At 42.5% G+C, this 19,053-nt stretch overlaps 1 protein-coding gene across 4 annotated transcripts in view; it reads left to right on the forward strand.

The window, feature by feature from the left end:
• ADIPOR2 (adiponectin receptor 2) overlaps positions 1-18,178 on the forward strand; it is a 42,623-nt gene extending 24,445 nt beyond the window's left edge. For 3 of the 4 annotated variants that reach the window (XM_048943098.1, XM_048943090.1, XM_048943079.1), the window contains exons 3-8: positions 8,461-8,580; positions 10,378-10,549; positions 11,172-11,358; positions 12,367-12,554; positions 13,789-13,982; positions 15,410-18,178. In XM_048943098.1, coding sequence (XP_048799055.1) covers positions 8,461-8,580; positions 10,378-10,549; positions 11,172-11,358; positions 12,367-12,554; positions 13,789-13,982; positions 15,410-15,541 — 993 coding nt within the window. In that variant the 3' untranslated portion in view covers positions 15,542-18,178. Of the gene's footprint in view, positions 1-5,076; positions 5,199-8,460; positions 8,581-10,377; positions 10,550-11,171; positions 11,359-12,366; positions 12,555-13,788; positions 13,983-15,409 lie in introns of all 4 variants that reach the window. The other variant, XM_048943108.1, reaches the window with a different exon arrangement.
• The last annotated feature ends 875 nt before the right edge of the window (positions 18,179-19,053 follow it).

Below are 19,053 nucleotides of genomic sequence, written 5' to 3' on the forward strand. Positions count from 1 at the left end.
TTCTGCATTGTACTCCTGGTTTTGTTGTTAGAGATTGTCATCTGAGTGTATGGGAGAAGCTTGGCATAATAGAATTCAAGAGGCCACCAAAACATGTTTATTTTAAAGCATGTTATGTTCAAAATCTGTCCTTCTATAGACTTGTTTGACCTTTTGCATCTCTCCATCTTTTTTTCAGCTCTTGGGAAAGCATGTTACTTCTTTGAAAGCAGACAACTTGGTGTTTTACTTCAGGTCAAAGATCTTAGCATCTGAATTTCTCCTTCAGTTGCTGTTCTAAGCACTGGAAGTAATGCATATCTTTCTCAGATGCCAGTCAGTGAAGCAAGTGCTTGAATCTAGTATTGGTCCTGCAAAATGCCCTCTGTCATGCAGCAAAACACTCTTGGATATACAGAGCAGAGTATCTGCAAGTTTTCCAGTTCAAGCATCAAGCTGAAGACATCTGATGCATCTCTGGAGATGGTTTCCAGGCTCCACTGGTTGGAATTTGGCTGATGCATCCTTCACTGACAGTTACTAATGTGCCTGGATGTTGACAGGCTTTTAGGGCATGAATGTCTGCAGGGGGGAAAAAAATACTGTTAACCTAGTCAACCATGAGTAGACAGTCTTCTGCCATGAAGGATGGTAACGTGGGGAACTGCCGTGTCTGTGTGGCTGCCTCTTCTCCCAGAAAGCTTCCATATGAATTATCAAACTGTCTCCTTTCAGTCTGGAGAGCCTTAGCACGTTGTGAGGGGAAGCACTGGTGTTCTGCTGGGCTTGCTGCCTGTCTGCTGGGTTTGTGGCTGTTGCTTGCTGCGTTGGGTGTTGCAATGAGGCAAGGGAGCGGATTTGTTTGTAGCTTACTGGTACATCTGTTTTCCTGGACAAAGGTTATATTCCACAGCTTTTGCCTTAATTCTCACGGAGATCTTATCTGGCTGACTTAGACAGTAATGAGGGATGCAGCAACCCTTCAGAGCAATATGGAGAAAATAGTGTTGTACTGATGAGTTAGCCTGCATTTCTGCCAACTGCTTTAAATTGCTTGACTCTGCTCTTCTGATAAGTACAGCAGTGTGATTCCAGCAGTTCTTTTTCCTGAGCGCTCTTTTCCATAAGCCCACTGGGATTTTTTTTTCCTCTCTTTTTCTGCTGCCTGGGTTGATAGTAGTGAAGGAGCAGAAAATGGCACATGAGGTTTTTTTGCTGGCTTTTCTTGGAAGCGCACTGGTAAGAATGCGTGGACACTGATGTCCTCAGTCCATTGTACAGAGCACTGACAGAAAATCAGTAGTTGGTATTACGCCTAGGTTTAATGAGCCCTGTTCATCTGAAGATGTTTAATGAGGGAGCTCGTTCTAATAAGAGCGTGCTTGAAGCCAACATGATTTTTGTCCTAGAACTGTTTGCTAAACAAGTGTTAAATGTTAGCGCTTGTTTTTAATGAGTGCCAGCAAGCGGTCACCCATAACGAGTTGTGTAAAACTGTTTCCAAGTGCTGTATTAAATGGAGTGTAGCTTTTATAGGAAGGTGACCTACAAAGGAAAAATACTAAGCTGCAGGAACCCTCAAGTTCTTAACATTTTGACCAATAGGCTGCAAGGGTCTTTGGCACAGAGCTAATGAAAGACGTTTTTGGTTCTGTGACAGCAAAAACAGCTCTGCACACCCTGCATAGAGGGTTGGTTGGCCTTTTGGAAACTCTGGTATGTACATGCTTATAACCCTGCCAGAGAGACCCTCAAGAGAATGCGAACTCTTAGTGACAAAACTGTTTTAAAATAACCCAGTATGTGCAGAAGTTAAGGGAAGGCCAGGAGAAGTGCCCTGCTTTTCCAGTTAATTACTTACAATCTAAAGGACATAAGCTGATGAAATTCTGAAAAATGTGTAACAGGCTTTTGGGAGAAAGTGCGTGGTACCACCTATCACTGCTTTCTCCTTGCAAAATGCACGCTGGTAAAAGGTCAGTTGACAGAATGGGTACACAGGAATTGCTGAAGAAGGGGATCTGACTAACTGAAAAGAATGTTACAGGACTGCAGTCAGGAAAAAATAGCATTTTTATATTACAGCCTTCAACATATTTTGGCCATTATACTGCATGCTCTCGAGTTACTGAATCTGGCACGTTGCCCCAAGAAACATTAAATTACTTGAATGTCATGTTAAACACTATTAATCATTCATCTGATGAGATCAAGATAAACAAGAGCAAGAGAGCTCCAAGTTCACGTCTAGACTTTGTGACTTCAGTTTAATATAGTGGATAACGGCAGTATTGTGAATGAGGCGATGTATGTCTTCTAACCTGTATTGTAGGAAGAGAATTGTACATAAGTATGGGTTGCATAGTGTCCTGTAACTTACTGTTAATCAAGGCACTTGATTTTTTCTGGGTTATCTTGCCCATGGTACAATGGTGCGTTCATGTTGAGGCAGAGTTCTGTCTGGATGCAGGTCAAGAGGAGAACAGAACAGGGGAACATCTGTTATCAGCTGAAGGAAGCAACAAGAACTATAGAACACACTCCGAATCGTATTTAGAAGATTCCTGTGATAGTAGTTCTAAGGCACCAGCAACATGTCAACAATGAACTGAGATCAGAAACAGAGTCTTGACAGTTAGGGTTTCATTAGCTCCCGATCTTAATAATACGTAGGTATCTGTATGGCCCTTAAGTAATTGAGCAGTGAGTGTCCAAATACAAACCCTGACACGGAAGTTGTGCCCCTTTAAGGGTTTAGGTGATGTGTACCGCAGTTATTGGTGTTGCTGGTTATTATGTGCACTTCTGTACACTTGTGTGTACTTCTGCATCAAATTCTGTGGATGCAACCAGTGAAAACTACTGTACTTCTGGACGTGCAGTTCTGAAAATTGCTGGGAGTTTGAGGAAAACAGCAGCCTGAGGAAGCAGGTATTAGTTACATGTGGATTACAAAAAGCTAAACCAAGTCCTTATGTTCCTTTCAGTACAGAATGAGGGACTGGAAATAATCGGTGACCAGCAGAAATGTATTGAACTGAAATTTGCTCACAAATGTGATGAACAGAAGGTATTCTGTTGTGAACCTTAGTAAAAATGGGAGCGGCTGCTCCTGATGTTGCTGTTGCACTAATTTGAGCTCCTTCAATCTCTTGGTTATACAAAGCAACTCGATTATCTAACAGAGTTTGCCTAACAAAACTGTGAGCAGCTTCTGCCAGGTTACCATTGGATCCGCTAATCAACCTGAGGGTCAGAAGTGCCAGAAGCACTTTACTAAAAGGTTGAGAGGATGAGAAGTGGATCACTTCTGATAAAATAAAGCTTTTAAGGTTGATTTAAGTCTGACTTGCTTCAGTTTGCACCTTCTAATGAGCAGATAGCATTTTTCTACCAAAATTGTAGTCTATAAGTGAAAAAGAGCTTGCTTGTCACCTGGGTGAGGTAATAGTCACACAAACTGTCAAGCTTTCAGTAAGTCTTTAAACTGATGTTAAGAAAAATTATTTGTACTTTTGTTACTTGCAGTCTGCAGAACCCATCTTTCTCAAAAGCAGGTAAGGGGTTTCTGGAATATTCTTCTGCTCTTGGAGCTTGGCTTCTGGCAGACTTTCCCATGGGGACTGTATCAACAAATAGGGCATCTGATTCAAGGTGAGGCTGGATCTGGCCCTGGGCAATCTAATCTAGCTGTGATGTCCCCGGTCATTGCAGGGGAGTTGACTAGGTGGCCTTTAAAAGTCCCTTTGAACTCTAGGGATTCTATGATCTGCTGACAGATACAAGGGGGGCAGAATAAAAATTGTTACCCTCTCTATGAGAAGGGTGAGCTGTAGTAGCCAAGAAGTATATTGATTGTCAGAGCAGGTTTTGCTGTGGTTTTGTCTGTAGCAAGGTCTTTGGCTATGTGATCTGATTTTTATTTTTTTCTTTTTGGATGGTGTTCAGACAACAGACTTTTGTACTTCACGTAAACTTTTTTAAAAAGTTCTCTGCTGTTGCTATAAAATGATGAGATTTAATGTGAAGATAAACTAACTTCATGAGGGTGATTGGACTCTGAGAGGTTTCTTGCTCTTATTTGCTCGTATTCTATGTCTTGGTTTTGGCATTAAGCTTTTTCCGTCCTTACCAAAATAGACTCTGAAATTCTTGTTTTGAAGATGGTCTGTCTCTGGGTGTGCGTTGACCAGAACTCCAAACAAAGTGGTATAATCAAGTCTGTTTCTTACCTCTCACTTTTGCCTTCTTGTCTGTCATTGCTATCACGAAAGAAGCTGGAAGACTTCCCAAAATGAAGTGCATGAGGATGAACCAGTGAAACCTTTTTTTTCCAACCGTTGTCACTTGTGCCTTCAGGTTTAGCTTATCCTCTGGTACAACTTAACTCGGGATGCATTTATGCTTCTGTTACATAATTGACGTAACACTGGATACTGTTTGCCTGTAGTTTAATCCTTTATGAATCTGCAAAGGTGATATTGTTCAACATTTCCATAGACATAAACATCCAGATGCTTAAGTGTAGTGTGGAATCTTAAGTATTCAGAAACCACGATTTCTGGTTTGGGTGAAAGACTGATTCTAGGCATTGCTACTCTGTACAGCAGGGGAATGACAGCTGGCGATTGCAACAAGCTTGCTTGTTACAAGTGATTGAGGAGGGTTTTTGTTTCAAAATCAAACATTTCCAAATGCCTTAAAGGCTTCAGAGTCTTCAGTTTCAGTGTTGAAAACTTGAGATCACTCTTGCGAGAAAAGTTGAATGAGTTAGGCAATGCAGAATAAATAAGAACATCTGAAATGTTAGTCAAATAGAAATCTTCTTAGCCAGTAATCTGGAAAGTACAAGGCAAAAACAGTCCTGGAAGTACTTGGTTCAGGATGTACCGTATTGCACTAAAAACAGTTTCATTTGGGACTCTTGTTTTTTTGGGTTTGTTTTGTTTTTTCTTTTTGCAAGGCGTTGAGCAAGAGGGATTGTTTGCCCATTGTTTTCTCTAGTTTTAGAATGTGATTCTGTGGCAGAATTTGGAAATAGTAGAGAAAGGGTCCTGAAGCGCATGCTTGTTTATGTTGTATTTTTTATACGGTCAGCCAAAGAAGAGAAAATCTTGGAATCTGAAGACAGAGGAGCTTATCACACTGGATGGTTTACCATGTGCCTTCTGAACAGAAAGGTGTGGGTTTTGTTCAGTCATTTATCTGAAGAGTTGAAGGTCAGTAGTCTCCTACAGATTTCCAAATGAAAACTGGTGTTGTTGTTGCACTCTAGATATACATTTCGAGCTTCCAAAAAGCAGTTTACTGTCCTTTCTAATAGAACATGGGGTGAAGGAGTTGAGAGAGGACAGATATTCCAGAACAGACCTCATTTTTCTTCCTTATGGAGAAAAAAGGGCTAAGAAGCTGAGCTTTAGCTTTTTCCTTGAACGCTAATTTTGCAGCTTAATGGGCAGGAAGGAGATAGTAAAATCAATTCCATTTTCTGGCAGTAATCTGGACTGTGTTTGTGTATATATATGCGTGTGTATATATATATGATATGAATTCCTTTTTATCACTAAAAAGCTCACTAAAGATTTGTTTGTAGGCACATTGCCAAAATGCAAAGATTTTGGACTAGTTCATAAATAACTGTGCTCTTTGAGCTTTACAGTCTGTTCAAATTAAGCCTTCCCATCATTCTAGAAATGGGAGTATGTGGAGAGGGGGAAATGAACGTTTTTTGGCTTTGAGTCACTGGACAGACTGCAATGAATACGGGCTTTGATTCAGTAAGGGAAGGGACATTTTTCCTTCAGTCTGCCTGGTTTTGTAAACTGATGATTACTAACTTGATCACCCCATTCCAGCTGGCCCTTATATGCTGTTGGGGGAGAGAATTGTAGGGTAGGTTAAAGGTGTAGCAGTACTTCTTACATACCAGCCTTGCTTTTCTGTAAGGCATGTCCTTGGAATCTCAAGATTTCTTTAGTTTTGTAGAATCACTGAATGCTTTGGATTGGAAGGGACCTTTAAGATCATCTGATTCCAACCCCCCTGCTATAGGCAGGGACACCTCCCTGTAGACCAGGTTGCTCAAAGCCCCATCCAGCCTGGCCTTGAATGTTTCCAGGGAGAGGGCATTGAAGCCTCACTGGGCAGCCTGTTCCAGTGTCTCGCCACCCTCACAGTAAAGATTTCTTCCTGATAACTTGTTGAAGTCTACCCCCTTTCAGTTTAAAACCATTTCCTCTCATCCTGTCGCTACCTGCCCCTATAAAAATTTCCTCCCCAGGTTTTCTGCATGCCCCCTTCAGCTACTGGAAGGCTGCTATAATGTTTCCTTGAGCTTTCCCTTCCCTAGTCTGAAGAGCCCTAGATTTTTCTGAGATTTTCTAAGATTCTGCAGGCTCTCATAATGAGCATCTCTTCTAGACCTTCAGTGAATTATTTATAATATTGGAAACTGAGAAGCCTAACAGGAGAGAGATCCATTAGTAGAGAAGGTCAGTAAAACTAACAGTGAGGGAAATGTCTGTGAATTTTGTTGAGTCAGAATGAAACAATTTTTTTTTATCATAGCACTTTCCAGACCAACAGAACACATACCTATTTTAGAATAATTTTAAACCTATTTACAGTTACATTGCCTGAAGCCTTTTTCATTGGAATGAATGGGAAATTGAGGCTGTGAGAGTGTATCTAATGCTGCTCTAAGATTTGCCTGTAGGCAATCAATACTTGTATCAAACATTTGATATAAAATAAGCAGTTGCTGTCCAGACTTGTTCAGAGGTGCTGTAGACTGGAATGGTAAATGAAGGTGAGTAAACCCTACAAGTGATATGAGTTATGTGAGATGATTTCAGTCAATTGAATTGTTCTATTGTGGATGAATGTGAGGTCATACATAGTGTACAAAGGGTGCATACTGTGCATTGGATAGCAAAGAACTGTGTTGTGGATGAACAAAATTGGGTTGAGGATGATGTAGTGAGGGGGACCTTTGAAGAAAGGCGACTTCTAATGGCAACTGCACACATTGGGTGGATGAACAAGCACTAATGTGTCATTCCTTCCGTGGGAGGCCGGAGTGAAATAAAGTTGGGGCATCTAGGTGAACGTTCTTCAAATCTATAAAAACTCCTTGTATTTATTTAAAAAACAAAACATTTAATCAGCTTGTTCAGTTTACTTGTTGATGGGACTAATGAAGAAGGCCTTACCCGAAGGAGAGTTGTAACGTGTGATCTGCACAGCAAGATCTTCCTTCTTTACTCAAAACCTAGGACACTGACTTGAACATTACTGGTACTAATTCATGAATGAATTACAGAAAGTTATATGCTAGATTCCCAGTCACTTTAGACTGAATCAGTGATAACTAAACACTGATCTCGGTATGAGAAAAAGGAGAATGTGTTGTAGCTTGTGGTATTGAGGAGGCCAGTCATCATCCTGGCTTTCTTGTGGGGCTTTTCTTGACTTGGTCATGAGATGAGGCAGCTTCCTACGTCAAGCTTGAGCCGTACAGAAGATTCATTCTCCCCTCTTTAGCTTTCTCAGGCTTGTTTATCTTGGAATCTGGAGTATTGAATGGAGACTCTGGGCTATGAGCATTGTAGTGAGTAAACAAACTTGTAAAGCTCTTTTTGTTTCTCCATCTGCCCCTTTTTCTTCCCCTAAAATGAAAAACTATAGTGTGCTGTGACATGGAGATGGTGCTCGTGAAGTGAGCACAGGGTAGAAAACTACCAAACCTACTAACTTTTCCCTATGTATTTATTAGTGACAAGTATCAACTGACTGCCCAGGCTCATTAGTTTTGTTTGTTTGTTCTCACAATTCTTTTGGCTTCTACTAGGGATGGATATTTCTCTCTTAATCTTGCTTAAGGCTTTGATGGCAGTTACTGCTTTTATTTGATTAATGTGCTTTTGTCCAACTAAAAGAAGTTGCGTACTGATTTTTGGAGTGCCTTGAACTTTCAACTGATGACTAAACGACCTTTAAACAGAATAGATATTCAGATTCAAACTAAAAATTGAGCCTTATAACAAGGTAAATAGATTTCTTTCCCTGTATTGCTTTTATTATTTTAAAATGCCAGATATGTTATAGTGGCATTAAAGCATACATGGTGGCACTGAATCATAAAACAGGTAGTAATTCTTCCCTAGAGGAGAGTAGGCTGCAAGCCTGAGGCTCTGTATCTGGACTTTAATGAAGCATAGCTGAAAGAGGAGCACTTCCAGGAGCACTTCCAAACCTGGTGAAAGCATGTGCAAAATGAATCAGGCATGTGAGTTGTTCTCAGATATCTGAGAATGTAATAATTTTTTGGCTGGTTGTTTTGAATTCCTTCCTCAGTACAGTACAAGGATAGAAGATTGCTTGTTTGCCAACACCTCAGATAATCACAGTTTTGTATGGAAAACAACAACTCCTTTCTCTGTTCACCTTCTTACAAAACTTTTTTTTTTCTCTCCAACCCAGAGTTCTGAGGATAATAACCACAATGATGAGTCACCTCAAGAAGATGAAGGGTTTATGGGTATGTCACCTCTTCTACAAGCCCATCATGCCATGGAGAGAATGGAAGAATTCGTGTGTAAGGTAAGAGCGTGTGGAAACTGCCAAAGTGATTTCCTTCTTCAGGAAGTTCCATTGGACAACAGACTATGCCTGTAGGAAGAGGAAGAGCAGGTACATAGCATCCCCTGAATGGGTGTCTCTTGTTATAACTAGGAATGTTACAGCTTCTTGGGATCTCAGTTTGTCATAAATAAAATTGTGATATATGGAACAGTAAGGATTATAAAAGACTCAAAAGGTGATCAAGCAACTGAGAAACCTTTTTTGAGAAACATTTGTGTGTACAAAGCAGAATCAAAGCCTTCTGCTTCCAGTGTTTTTCCTCTTAAGGTACTTTCATTTACAAGGATGTTTTTATTTTTTTGGGGCTTTTTCAGACTCACAGATATTTTGCTTTCCTGACACCCTTTGCATACATTGTAGAACAAGCTTTGTCCCTGACTCAAATAGAAAACAAGAATGCATTAAAAATTATCCAACTAAATCCATTGTAGATTTTGTAATTGCTGACCTTGGCTCGATTTCTGTTATTTATTAAGCCACGGGGTGTAGGCAGTATCGGCCTTGGACCCCTTTTCTTGGGTGAGATGCATGCTGTCCCTCTGTATGTTTGTTCCTGCTGGTTTTATGAACTATTCCTTGTTATTTTTACAGAGGAACCTGAGTTGCTTGTGGTTGTTTTTTTTTTCTTTCTTTTTTGTGATGCATCTTTTCTACTTTTTAGATGCTTTGAAAGGTGAATTCTGTAAAATCTCGTTCCTACCTTGACTTAAACCTTCATTTCATTGACTAAAATTAATTGGTCTTGCTAAATATATTTAAGCATCTGGTCTTTAACTGGGATGGTTATTCTGATTATAATAATTTTCCTTTTGTGGAGGAGCAAGGAGAATGAATTTTGAAGACTTTTGATGTTGAAACTGAAATAAGAATGTAGCTTTCTAAACTTAGTGTTGCAGGATTCTCCAGTTTCGCTCCTGTATTACTAAGCAGACTTCAAATGCAACGAACGCTGCAGAAACAACCCCGGTACATAAAGCACTTCCTGATACCCCTCTGCTTCAGAAGCAGCAGTTCACAAGCTAAACTGAAGACGACCTGTATCTTACAACACTGGAGAATGCTAAGAACAGCTATATGTATTATTTTTTTTCATTGGGAACCAGCTACAAGAATAGCTTCTTTAAAGAAGAAATCCAATGGCATTGACAGTCATGAATCTGTTGGCCTAACAAATCTGTCACTTTGTTCTGGGAATGTGGGAGATCTTTTTCCAGTCTGGATAGGGGGTCGAACACCTCTTACTGGACTCTTGCCATTTCATGTTTTCTTGCCTATTGTAGTGCTGATGAGCAGCTTTTTTACTAGATTGCCTCTAAATGCTAGCAGATGTTATGGTCAGGTTGTCTTGTGGTTGGCAGAAAGGATTTTTATTGGGGAGAAAAAGTTGCCTTCAACTAAATAGGAAAGATCTGTGGAAATCTGCATAAACAGACATAGAAATGAATTAAATGCTCTCCCTTAATTAGCAGTAGAACAAACAAAAAGTACAGTATTTATCTTGTGTAATGAAATATTGAAGCACTTATTTTTCTGGAGAGGCAGCTAAACTTCATAATGATAATGTTTTGAATAGGGAAGAGTGACTCAAGCATTACACTTCAAGAGTGTGTCTTTTCCCCAGAGACATCCCATTAAACCCTTTTCTATTTATTACACCCGTAGGTTAACACTTCCACTAACAAGGGTTTTCTGACATTTGCCATACCTTATTGAAGTCAAGTTTCCTGTACTTAATCAAAACCTTCTAAACTGTAGGTATGGGAGGGCCGATGGAGAGTCATTCCCCATGATGTTCTGCCTGACTGGCTAAAGGACAACGACTACCTGTTGCATGGACACAGACCACCCATGCCTTCCTTCCGGGCTTGTTTCAAGAGTATCTTCAGAATACACACAGAGACTGGTAACATCTGGACACATCTTCTAGGTACGTTCAGTTTGCTCTAATGCTGGTTAGGTTTGTAGCTTTCTTCAGTTGAGAAGTTGGTGTGAAGTGATCAGCATAATCATTCCAATAGTGACCTGTTAAATTAGCTTGGTGTCCCTCTCCTTATTTTCTCCCACTGAGGTTGATTGGGATGTCCTTAATTATGGCACTCCACTGCATGAACTAATAATTTCCTGATCATTAATAAATTACCACTAAGTAGTCATTATTCCCAAGTGTGTAAGTATTAAGATTTGTTTTTTTTTTTTTGCCTTGGGAACATGACGCTGCAGCTTGTATCAGTGGTTTTCAGCTTGCAAGCTCTTTGAACTATACTCTCTCCTATACAAGATTCTATAATTATATACAAATTTGTTGTTGTTGTTGTCAGGATTCTTGCAAAATGAGTAAAAATACAGAGTCTGTGCAAGTCTGAAATGCTTCAGGCTGAAACAAAAACCTGCTTGAAAAGTGCAACTGAAGTATGGAAGACGTTTATTCTGCACGTGTGCTGCTAGTTACCGTGCAATTCCTCTGCTTATTACATCTGCACATTAAAGCCATGCTATTTGAAAGAAAAGTTTTTGTTTGCACAAAATTGACACCTTTCTTGGCTTGTCAGGATGTGTGTTCTTCCTGTGTCTGGGAATCTTCTACATGTTCCGGCCAAACATGTCCTTTGTAGCACCTGTGCAGGAGAAAGTGGTTGTTGGATTGTTCTTCTTGGGAGCTATCCTCTGCCTCTCCTTCTCATGGCTCTTCCACACGGTTTATTGCCACTCAGAAGGTGTTTCCCGGCTCTTCTCCAAGTAAGTGCCTAGAGGGCAGGGTAAGCCAAATAGGAAACAGTTGGGAAAACAGGACTGGAATTCGTGCCTGGCGCCCCAGTGTAGGAGTGGTTCACTGCATGAGTGCTCTGTATATTTTGGAACAGAACTGAGCAGAGATTGATTCACTGCAGCTTCTAATCGTTGTTTGTTTCACCAGGGGCTTTTGTCTTGTTTTAGGCTTAGAACTGTTTCCTTTTATGTTGTTCAGCAGGTGTGTGAATGCATCTTGCTGCTGCAAGTACTATACCTAGAGCTTAGTGGTAGAACTCTTTTTTGAATGCTACTGTCACTATTTGTCATTTAATTATTCAGGTAACTGAATCTTTACTCTTATGTAAGACAGCTCTGTGTATCAAGTTTGGTTTTGCCGTGCATTCTGCTAAGCATCTCATGTTTCTTAAGATTACTCAACCTGGGATTATGTAATCTGCAAGACCACCTTTAGGGTAACTCGGCAATTAAAATCCCCTACCAAAGAATTAACTCCATCTTCTCTGCTAGGAACATTTTGGCAGGGTGTGGTGAAAAGCAGTGGCTGTGGGAATTCCTTTCTTCATTGGTGTCTAGAAAAACAGCTTGGCTGAAAAATTACGACGCTATTCCCCAGTGGTCACTTAGCTGATGCCTAACTCATACTTGTCAGATTCTAAAGAGTTTGTGTTGGCTGTGCTCTCTCAACACGCTGTGTGCCCTTCTTTGTGTTCATAGCACTTTGTGCTGCTTTTTTCCTTATCCAAAGCTTAAATCTGAGTTTCCTTGAAAAGACCTTGATCTAAAGGCTGCTCAGTATGTTGCTGGTGACTGTCCAGAACTGACCTTGTGTGCTATGAAGATAACACATTACTGTAGGAATGCACTGGTGGAGGAGCTGTGGTCAGAAAGTTGAAGTAGAGGGGGAAAACTTCAGTGAAAGGTAGTCTGTTGGCCTGCTTGAGAAGCATATTAATGTTTGCATTTCCCACCAAACTGATTTTTGTTTCCTTCTAGGCTGGATTATTCTGGCATTGCACTTCTCATAATGGGCAGCTTTGTACCATGGCTGTACTATTCGTTCTACTGCAACCCTCAGCCTTGCTTCATCTACCTGATTGTGATTTGTGTCCTGGGCATCGCAGCCATAATTGTCTCACAGTGGGACATGTTTGCAACCCCTCAATACCGGGGTGTGAGGGCAGGTAAGACCTGAAATCAATTATTTTGCTTCTTGTCTGCCTTCCTTCCTTCCTTCCTTCCTATGTGGCACTTGGAGGAGCTGTCTTGAGGAGGCGTAGAGAGAACTCAGTTTTAGAGAAAGCTAATAGCCTTGGACTGTGAACTTGATGGATTTTCTTTCAGCATTGCTTATAGCCAGCTGGATGCACAGATGAGGGCTGGTGTCCTGGAAGTGCATTCCTGAAATGGGCAGTAACACATGCAGTAAGAATGGCAGTACAAAGTATCTCTAGCTGTACCTAGCGACTGCTCAAAATGGCTGGCTGCTTGGTGTGTGTCTGTGTGTGCAGCTTTTTGTTTTGTCTCTGTTAACACCAGGCTAGCAAATCACTGAATGATTGAATTAAGCTGAGTGATTTGCCTAGATAAAATACTTGTTTAAGGCAAAGAGCCTAGTTGTTCTCCTTCATATATTGAAAGAATGAAAATGAGCTTGGTTTTGTGTTCTGAGGTAGGAAGTAATAGAGACCTGCAGTGGGCAGCTATGGACTACAAACACAGCTGGGGTGAATGTTAGTCCTTCTGTTACTTAACCTGAGCATGCCATCTACAGTAAATCCAGATTTCCTGGACGAGCTATCGAGGTACCTTCGAGAGTTCAGCCTTCCAAACTTAAAATCTATGGATAGGATGTGATTATTTCCTTCTATCCTTCCCACGTTTTTTTTCCTCCAAGATTTCAGTACTTCTGAAATCTGAGTAAACCACCACATTCTCACGTGTGGCAGATGAGCCTCAGATATTACATTTGTTTCCTAGGATTACTTGCAGTGAATATGTTAAATGTCTTTGTTGTTTCTCCTTGTTGCCCTGCTCTTGAGAGACTGTGATACAGCGTGACATAATTCATGTAGTCTCAGTGCCCTCTACAGTCCCAGATGTGTAACTGGTGTAATGTCTGCCAACTTTACCATACAGGATTGTTAAAATGAAAAATTCCACTATGTGCTGGAACATACAATGAAGTAGCTTCTGTTACTTGAAGGAAATTTGTGCCTTATTTAACATCCCTCCCCTTCTCCCCATTAAAGTCTCCCCATTACAGTTACCCAGCTTCAAGAATTGTCACCTTTCTGCTGCTCTGGCAAATACTGAGTTTTTCTGCCATTGTTTTTGTATTTTGTTGTTGTTGTTGTTGTCTCCTTTCTCTGCCAGTGTACTCAAACCTGACTCTCTCACACTTTCTTTACCTGCCAGGAGTATTTCTAGGTCTGGGTCTTAGTGGGGTTATTCCCACCCTGCACTTTGTCATCTCTGAGGGGCTCCTGAAAGCAGCCACAATGGGGCAGATAGGCTGGCTGGCACTCATGGCATGCCTGTACATCACTGGTGCTGCACTGTATGCTGCCCGCATCCCGGAGAGATTCTTCCCTGGCAAGTGTGACATCTGGGTGAGTCTACACAATGACTGGATGAAGAGACCAACATGAAAGCTGGTTTCCCTTAAGGCTGGAGGATGTTGTGTCAGTGGTTTTTACTGCAAATACTAAACTTCTGAATCAGACCTGTACCTCTTAAGGGGCCAAAGAGCTCTCTGAGCCCAGCTTGCCTTGTGCCTTTCTTGCTGAGTTATCGCAGGTTAGCTGGTCTGCCATATCTGCTGGTGTGCTAATTCACACCATCGTGTGTACTAAGTAGCTTTTGATAGGTAGGTCAGAAACTTTGCAACCCTTTCTTTCGTATCTTCACCATGTCTGCCTTCTTATCTTGTGAAGGCAGTGGAAACACTGGATAGAATTGATACATCTATGAGGGATCCCTAGCCCAGAAGAAGGGAAGGTGGTGGTAGGCAAGTTGGTCGGGTGGAAACTCGGGGTGAGGATCACAAAGACTTGTGGAGTAGAGATCTGTGGGGAAGATGCAGAGGGAAAAACTGGAGCCAAAGTGGAGATTAGAGGGAGATAGACCTCTGAGAGAGAGGCAGCGTCGCTGTACTTCCATTAGAGAGGTTTAATGCCCCTAAAGAGGATTAGAAGGGGTCAGGCCTGGGTTGTCTGAGTGGCTTTTGCACAGCACCAGTTTGCCAGGTGTAAACATCAGAGACATAGTATTGTTTAAGTGGCCAAATTCAACTTTGTGATAATGTGAGAGGCTCCAGAAGCATTGGTGTACCACCAGCTCCTTTCCAAGCTTCCCGTGGAGCCCACAGATATGCATTTATAGACTTTTTCATGAGCATCACCCATATTAATATGGCTTCCCAAAACAAGGCCATGCTTTGTCACGTACCTACCTCCTGGTTTTCATTCTGTAGTACCGTAATCAACAGCATCCTGAGTGTTCATTGAGAACATCTGGTTGTTTCAACATTTTAACATAGTGGTTTTTTCTGCTCTGTTTCTTTGTGACAGAAATAAAATAGCTACATTCTGAAAATCTACTCAGTAAAACTTATACCTGTAACCAGAGCAGAGACCTGTAGCCACTAGCTGCATGAGATAGTTGTGTTCTACCAATAAACCAGCAGCGTGTGTGGTTGAGGACCTAATTCTAAGTATGCTTTTTTAAGACTTTTGCCCTGAACTTTGAAATTCTCCCTGCCCCTTAACAGAGATGGTGCTTATTTATGTCGTGTGCTTGTAGATCGATCAGCTGGTTAAGATCACTGTGGAGGACGGGGTGTGGGGTTGCACGTGTGGGGAATTTGCCCTTTGCTAATGGTAGCAGAGGGATGAGTTTAATACACAACTGAACTTTGCAGCTTGCAGTTTGAGGTACTGCTCCATGTTACCGTGTGCTTCAGCTGAATGGATGGCTTTTTTGGGGACGGGGTGGCCCTGGAAGTACCCAGCTGAATGCAAGTGTTTTGTCTTCACAGTTCCACTCCCATCAGCTGTTCCACGTCTTTGTAGTGGCTGGTGCTTTTGTGCATTTCCATGGGGTTTCCAACCTCCAGGAGTTCCGCTTCACAGTAGGAGGAGGCTGCACAGAAGAGGAGGGGATGCAGTAAGACCAGGCTTCAGTCTGAGATCACAAGCAACACAGTGCAGCAGGGGTGGCTGAAGCCTACAGGCTAGCAAAATGAATACCTAAGAAGAATCCAAGTTTCAGCTGATGGAGCATGGAGCTTCACGGGGATTCTGACTAACCGAGATAAATTCTATACCTCAAGCAATGGAATGAATCAATTTGAAGACCAGGAAATTCCGAAACCCTAATTTATTCTTGGGATCTACAGATTGAGCTACAGAGGACCCTTTCCAAATCGGCTTCTGTTCAATGCCATATTTATTTGTAGAAGTGGGGAGGGCTAGCTTAGCAGTTTCCTTTTTTTAAGAAAAAATAAAAAAAAAATCGAGGTTAAATTTATATCCTCTTGGAGGGGTTGGGAGTCGATTTTAGATGCTCTTTTGGGAGAAAAACAAATTGTAAATAAGATTTCTAACTTTCTGTTTAAATAAAATTTATATAAATGTTTTAAACAAGGGGTGGGGAGGGGGGGAAAGGGTTTTGTAAAGAATGCAACATGCAAGTACCACACACTGTTTCAATTTTGCACAAAAATAAATGATTGCAGAAGGACCAGGTAAAATTCCCAGGAGTGAATCATGTTGGCCGTGCAGGTTTTCCTGATGGTCAGCATGCCCTGGGCAACGCAGGGTCCTGGCCAGGGCTTGGGGCAGGTTCAGTACATGTGCACAGATAGCTGGGAAGGCTGCAGTCATCAGGCAGACATCCAGCTCACAGTGTTAGCAAGTTCCAGTCGTGTAGCTCAAAAGATAAGTCTGCACCATGCCCAAGTGCATGGGACAACTGCCTTCCAAGCCTGCCTGGCCTGCGTGGCTTTGGATCTCACAGCGAGCTGTTTGGGTTCTCAGCATCTGAATGGGAGCCGGGTGGCATCACTGCACGTGAACTGGTGAGAAGTCTGACCCCATCAGTGCCTGCCTATACACGGGGGCCCCTGCTGAGTTGCCAGTGGAGGGCCTGTGCTGTTTTGTCTGAGTGTGAGTGCATGGTGGTCGTGCACTTGTCAAAAGGTAGTTGAGCATGTGAGGGGAAACAGAGGTGGGGTTAGGGTAGGCTGGAAAGAGGAAGTTGTGTGCTCCAGGGCTTGGAGTTAACAGTTACTGCAGGCCTCCAGCATGTTACCTTCTCATGTGTCAGGCTCCGTACGCCAAGGGGGGTTGCAGGTTTTTCTTTTTAGGAGGAAAAAATCCACACTTGACCCACTGCAGCTCCATTTTATTTTATATTTTTTCTTTTTCCTTAGGTCTGCTTCCCATCTGTGCTTTAGTAATGGGACTGCTGGTATTGCTTAAACCTGAAACTAAGAGTTCAGCTGAATTGCTGTGGAGCAGACACAGCTCCTATATAAAGGGAGGCATATACTCTTCTCTTGCTTAATTGACGTAGTTTGATCTCTGGAGCCCAGGCAGAAGCCAGACTGGAGGAGAATCTTTGGAGTTGTAAGATGAAACCTGAACGCTTTGTTTGTTATGGCACAAGCACTGCTTGGAGTGTTTAGTTGGAAATTCAGAGCAATTACCTCCAACAGATGAGTTCAACAGCTCATAAAATGCTGTAGTTCACAGAGGAGGAAGGTAGAAGGTTGGTTTTGTAGCTTTCTTGGGTTGTCTTTTTTTTTTTTTTGGTTTTTTGGCTTCTGCAAGTTTTAATTTTCATCCTTCAAGGGAAAAAAAATGTGGATTGTGAAGGATGTCCCAGCATGCCGAGTGTCACCAAGTGTGTTTTGGGAAGGTGCTTTGTCTGCTGGAGTCAGATGGAAGCAGAGAGCCTTCCTAAAGTTGGCTGGGTAGTGAGGCTTCACCACTGGGCTGGAGTCTTTGTAAAGCCCCGAGTGCAGGGCCAGCTGCAGGAGGAGGTGCTGCTGCAGCCCTCTGTGAGCCTAGGGGGATGTGTTCTCAGTAGGGTCACTATGCTGGATGCCAGTGGGCCCAAAGGAAGCTTATCGTGAGGCTGTGTGGTAGTGAAATGAAACAAAGCAGTATTAAGTGGGTGTAAGGGCTCGCAGCACCGGCACCCCGACAAAGAGGTGCCTAGCAGGAAGTAGGCTGGTGGCTGAGGAAAGAATAGAACATATCAGCATCAGACTTATCTGAAGGGTGCTTTGGGATGCCTCTGTACCAGAACCAGCAGGAGTGGCAGTCTCCATCCTGCATCATCCCACGTTCGCTCCTTGAAGGGTGATTGTAACCTGGTCCTACACAGCACAGAACTACTACAGAAACACAGTACTCACCTGCTATTTTTACCCGGTCAGTCTCTCCCTTCAAGAAGTTTGTGTGTTCCAATAAAAGCAACCTAGCTGTGCACTTTTCTGTAGCTCTTGCTGAGAGCTCTTCCCAGGTTGGCACCTGAATGCCTTACTCTCAGCAGTCAGAGGCTTGCTTGCTCTGTGTGCAGGTTATTGCCATAGAATAGTTAGGACCTACAGCTTCTTTCCTTCCCCATTAAATAGTGGCCTTGTTCAGTATATTTCTTTTTACAAATTGCTTACTGTTGAAAGCAATGAAGCACATTCTAGGGTTTTGATGGTTGGGGACTCTGGTGATGGTTCCATATAAGATGGGATCTTACTACTTGCTGTATTCTTAACTTCTGCTAATAAAAGAACCAAATGGAATGTTGTCTGTCTGGCTTGGGTTCTTCTGGGCTGGGTGTGACACTTCAGAATCAGGGTGGCTTTCTTCCCAGCCCACCTCTATCACTCTGTGCCCCTTGAACTGGCAGACAAGGGACTGGACCAAACTGGCCAAGAACCAAACTGGGTGGAGGGAGCGGGGTTGGTGGTTGGGGGCAGCAGTGGGAGGTTGAAGGTGGTGGGAGCTTGTGGGAAGGAAAAGAGGTGGGAAGGACGGGGAGTCAGAAGAAGGGGAGCTGGGCAGGAAGAGGATGGGTACTGGAGTCGTTGGCTGGTGTGGGTTTTTCAACTTGGAAGGGCTCTCTAGGAAGGCTGGATTGGAATTACTGGTGTGGAAGAAATGCTTCCTAGCTCTTACCCACACAGGGGATGGGTGTCTCCTCCTGCTAAGCAGACATGGGCTGGTGGGGTGGGATGGAGTCGCATTAAGCTGGGGAGAGAGCAGGGCTGCGGCCGACCAGAGCAGCTCCATGCCTGGAACAGAGCCTGCTGCTCCTTCATCTCTGCTACGCAGCTGTCAGCAAACATCTGTGAGCCGCCTCAGTGAGATGCACCTCCTCCTCCCGTGTTGGTTCAGACTCAGTCTGGGCACCTACAGCTGTGCTGTTTATCAGTTCCCATTCTTCAGATACGCGCCTTGTAAGAGAGCCAGCGCCAGTAAATAATAACCCATGTCAGCTAGATGGCTCAGGATGGATTTTTTTTTTTTCTTTTTTTCAAATGCAAAGCAAATGCAGGGAGCACAGAGAACTCCAGCATTAGATTACACAAGTTACACTAAAAAGAGCTACCGCATGCAAATGTGAGTTGGGTTTATTGTGTTTTCAGATACTGGAATGATACTTAAAAGCTGCCTG

This window comes from Lagopus muta, chromosome 1, assembly GCF_023343835.1.
Source record: "Lagopus muta isolate bLagMut1 chromosome 1, bLagMut1 primary, whole genome shotgun sequence".
In the NCBI taxonomy this organism is placed as follows: Eukaryota; Metazoa; Chordata; class Aves; order Galliformes; family Phasianidae; genus Lagopus; species Lagopus muta.